The 3,970-nt window shown below is 36.6% G+C and overlaps 1 protein-coding gene across 1 annotated transcript; it reads right to left on the bottom strand.

Moving 5' to 3' along the window:
* Positions 1 to 213: 213 nt before the first annotated feature.
* Positions 214 to 2,029, bottom strand: LOC120177623. The gene is made up of 4 exons (XM_039183710.1): positions 1,850 to 2,029; positions 1,449 to 1,801; positions 781 to 1,325; positions 214 to 629 (listed from the first exon to the last, which is right to left on the bottom strand). Exons 1-4 carry the CDS (start codon positions 2,027 to 2,029, stop codon positions 214 to 216), a joined length of 1,494 nt encoding a protein of 497 aa, XP_039039641.1.
* Between the last annotated feature and the right edge of the window lie 1,941 nt (positions 2,030 to 3,970).

Below are 3,970 nucleotides of genomic sequence, written 5' to 3'. Positions count from 1 at the left end.
TTCTGTAAAAACTGGCTAACCCATGAAAGCTACGAACTTGACTTATGTTGACTGGTTCTGGCAATTCTTGAATTACCTTAATCTTTTCTGGATCAACTGCTAGTCCCTGTGAACTAACAATGAAACCTAAGAAGGTAACTTGGTCAGTACAAAAAGTACGCTTTTTAAGATTAGCATATAAATGCTCTCCTCTTAAAGTGCTTAGAATAATTCTTAAATGTTTAACAGCTCTTTGACTTGTTTCTGTAACTCCTTTGTTTCCTCAGGATTTCTCCGGTAGGCTAGTCTATTTGAAATGGTAGCTCCAGGGATGAAATCAATTTGATGTTCAATTCCTCTAATTGGTGGTAATCCATCTGGAATTTCTTCAGGAAAAACATCTTCAAAATCTTGCAAAAGAGATGCAATAGACATAGGCAAATCAGGGGGAATTTCAGCCAACAAACAATGCTCTTTATACATTAAAATGAGTAAAGATTGTTGAGAGGAAAGACATTTCCTGATCTCTTTTCTACTTGCATACACGTTTATCTTCTTCTTCCCTTTTGCTTCTTCACTGTTCTTTTTCAAACGGACTTGGTCTTCTTGCACTTGACTGGGTGTCAAAGGTACTAAGGTGATTTGCTTTCCTACATTCATAAAAGAATATCTATTTGTGAAACCATCATGCATCACCTTTTTGTCAAATTGCCACGGACGTCCTAACAACAAATGGGTGGCATCCATCGACACAACGTCACATATCACTTCATCCTTGTATTTTCCAATGGAAAATGGTACCAAGGACTTGTTTAGTGACCCTTAACTCTCCAGCATCATTCAACCACTGTAGCTTGTATGGATTGGGATGCTTTGTCGTTTTCAATCCTAGTTTGTCAACCATAACACTACTTGCAACGTTAGTACAACTACCACTATCAATAATCACAACACATACCTTATCATTCACAAGACATCTTGTGTGAAAGATGTTCTCACGCTGCAGCTCATCTCGAATTGGTTGTGCATTCAAGCTTCTTTTAACCACAAGTGCTTCACCAATTGCATAAGTCTGTACTTGGTCATCATCTTCATCATCGCCCACCAAGGGGGTGTCTTGCTCATCATTGTCAGATTCAGACTCTATTTCCCCATTCACATGTGTCATCATTATCCTTCGGTTAGGACACTGACTTGCAACATGCCCTCTACCAAGGCATTTGAAACATTGGATGTCTTTTGTGCATTCTGTTTGTCTCTGTTGCTTTCCACGTCCATTTTCAACAATGGGAGGTTTTGGACTACTCGTTTCCGCTCTTTCCTTAATCTTAAATGGTGATTGCTTCCTAGCATTATTAGGAGTAACATATGGATTAAAGGAAACTTTAGAAGGAGTATTACCTCGGTAAGAAGACTTTCTATGCTATTGTCTTTCAATTTTGATGGCCATATGCACCATGTCATCCAACTCGACATAATGTTGTAACTCAACAACGTTAGCAATTTCAAAATTCAACCCAGCAAGAAAACGTGCCATAGTTGCTTCTCTATCTTCCTCCATGTTTGCACGCATCATGGCCATTTCTATTTCCTTGAAATAATCTTCAACACTTCGATTATCCTGTTTCAAGTTTTGTAACTTCTGAAATAAATCACGTTGATAATGAAATGGAACAAACTGTTTCCTCATGATTCGCTTCATTTCTGTCCACGTCTTCACTGGACCCTCACCGATTCTTCGTCTACGTATCAGCAATTGATCCCACCAAATGAGAGCGTAATCAACAAACTCCATTGCTGCCAAACGAACCTTCTTTTGTTCCTAGTAATTATAAAACTCAAAAACATGCTCAACTTTACTCTCCCATGCCAAATATGCATCGGGATCTGTTTGTCCCTGAAAAGATGGAATCGCAACTTTTATGTTAGCCAAATTATCATCAAGTGTACGTCCATGTCTCTGATTTGGTCTTGGAGGTTGGTCAATTTCGTTTTCATCATTAATATCTTCATTATGATGCGTTTGGGATTCTCCTTCAATCTTATCCATTCTAGAATGTAGAATCTCAAGTTTAGCTCTTATCATCCTTTCTATCTCACGTGTAATGGCTTGCATTTGCAAATTTGGTGGTTGGTCACCCGGATGGTTATCACTAGAACCTGCCATATTAATCAAATAAAACAAAACAACACAAAGAAAATAATTAATGTATATAGGTCCTTACAATATACACACAAAGATTCTCACAATTTCGCTCCAAATAAATCAGAATTGACACTCAATCACTCAACACTCGTGTTTCACTCGGGAGAAACTTTTAATGGCTCTTTTCTATCTCCCCTTCTGATCTCACACACTCAATGTGCCTTTTCCACTCGTTCCCTCGTAGTCAGTTCTTTTACGAACTAAATTCGATCTTTCAAAAATCTGTCAAGTGTGTCGGCTATAGGAAACAATAAAGATTAAAAGAAACTAGAAAATAATGAAAGGAAGGCTAAAAATTCAAAGGAAAATAAAGAAAGGAAGATGAAAATAATTAGTAAACTTACTACAAAGAAATGCTTACAACGAGACTATCCCCAATACAATCAAAGATGTTGCGTTTTGGATTGAATCAAAGCTCAAAGCATTTCAATATTGAAGAACACAACATCATAGCATTTCTCTTCGTCTCAAGACCAGAACTTTTCTTTTTTTAATTTTCAGAATTCATTTTTTTTAATTTTCGGAATTCTTTTTTTTTAAGATGAATTTCTTACTTGGTTCACCTTTGCTCTGATTACCATATGATACGAGTCAGCCCGTCGATTGAGGTTCTCTTCGATTGTACCGGATATAGAACGAAGTAAGCAATTCCTCTACAGCAAAATTACTTGATAGTAATGAAGATGGTGGAGTTATATGGATATGGCTATGAACGAAATTGATTAAGGAAAGATGAATGATAGATGTGGTAATGGAATTTAGGATGCTGGAAATTGGATAATAACAAAGAACAAGGAAGAACCTATACTAACAAGTATAAACCCGAACCTTATATGTTCAATGTTCAAGGACTTGGACCCGTTAGATAGCAATCTAAGAACCCAAAGTATCAAAGGATTGACACAACAAGATCAGACTTGAAATGTCAAGAAGATAGTTCTAAGAAGAACCAATTTGAGAGAAAATCTCACAATATTTTAATTCATAAAATTCTGCTTTCAAAATCAAATTACATGGCTTATTTAATATGTTTGAAACACTTAGCCGAATAACACATAGTGTTTTTGGCCAGCTATTACATCTCACAAAATGACAAATTCCAGTTCATAATCTTCCATGAATTCAGGTGATGATTCGGTGTAAAATGGAGACAACTCTTCATGGCCACGTATCTTCAAACTTATTCCAATAGAGCTTCACGTTATTTGCTGGATTGTGCGCACATGGCTTGTTTAAAGACTATTGTAGTCTTGTGTAAAATAAATGCTGAATATGTCCAGCATTTATGACGTGAATGGTCTTCATCCAACATTTGTGAGTGGATATCTAGTCATCAAGTATGGGCTTATTAAAAGAAGACAAAGCTGGAATGTGCAGCATGGGTGTGTATTATGGAATCTGGAAAAGCTGTCTTGTGTCTTCCAACGTGTTTCATGATCCAAGGACTTGTTTATGTCTTAATAATTCTTATCCAGGCTGTTTCATACGTGTATCATACTTTTGTGAGCTGTGTGTTTTCCAAGTGCTAAAACTGTCCAGCATGTGCGTCAGCCTCCAAAATGCTTGAACAGATTGATATCTTCATATCCCATACTCTACTGATTGGTGTGCTTCTTTATAATGCTCCAACATGCCTTTATGTACAAAGAAAACAAGATAAATAAAAGGAAATGAGCTGGAATGATTAATTTAGTTGTAAATCCAGTATTTATTTCCAGCCTGTACTGTCTTCGGTAATCTGTGAATATCTCAAGCTTTCAGTATCGGTTTGACACGATTCAAAAT

Source organism: Hibiscus syriacus, unplaced genomic scaffold (genome assembly GCF_006381635.1).
Source record: "Hibiscus syriacus cultivar Baekdansim isolate YM2019G1 unplaced genomic scaffold, ASM638163v2 tig00003454_pilon, whole genome shotgun sequence".
In the NCBI taxonomy this organism is placed as follows: Eukaryota; Viridiplantae; Streptophyta; class Magnoliopsida; order Malvales; family Malvaceae; genus Hibiscus; species Hibiscus syriacus.
Note: the sequence above shows the minus strand (reverse complement) of the source record. Positions and strands in the feature narration are given on the sequence as shown.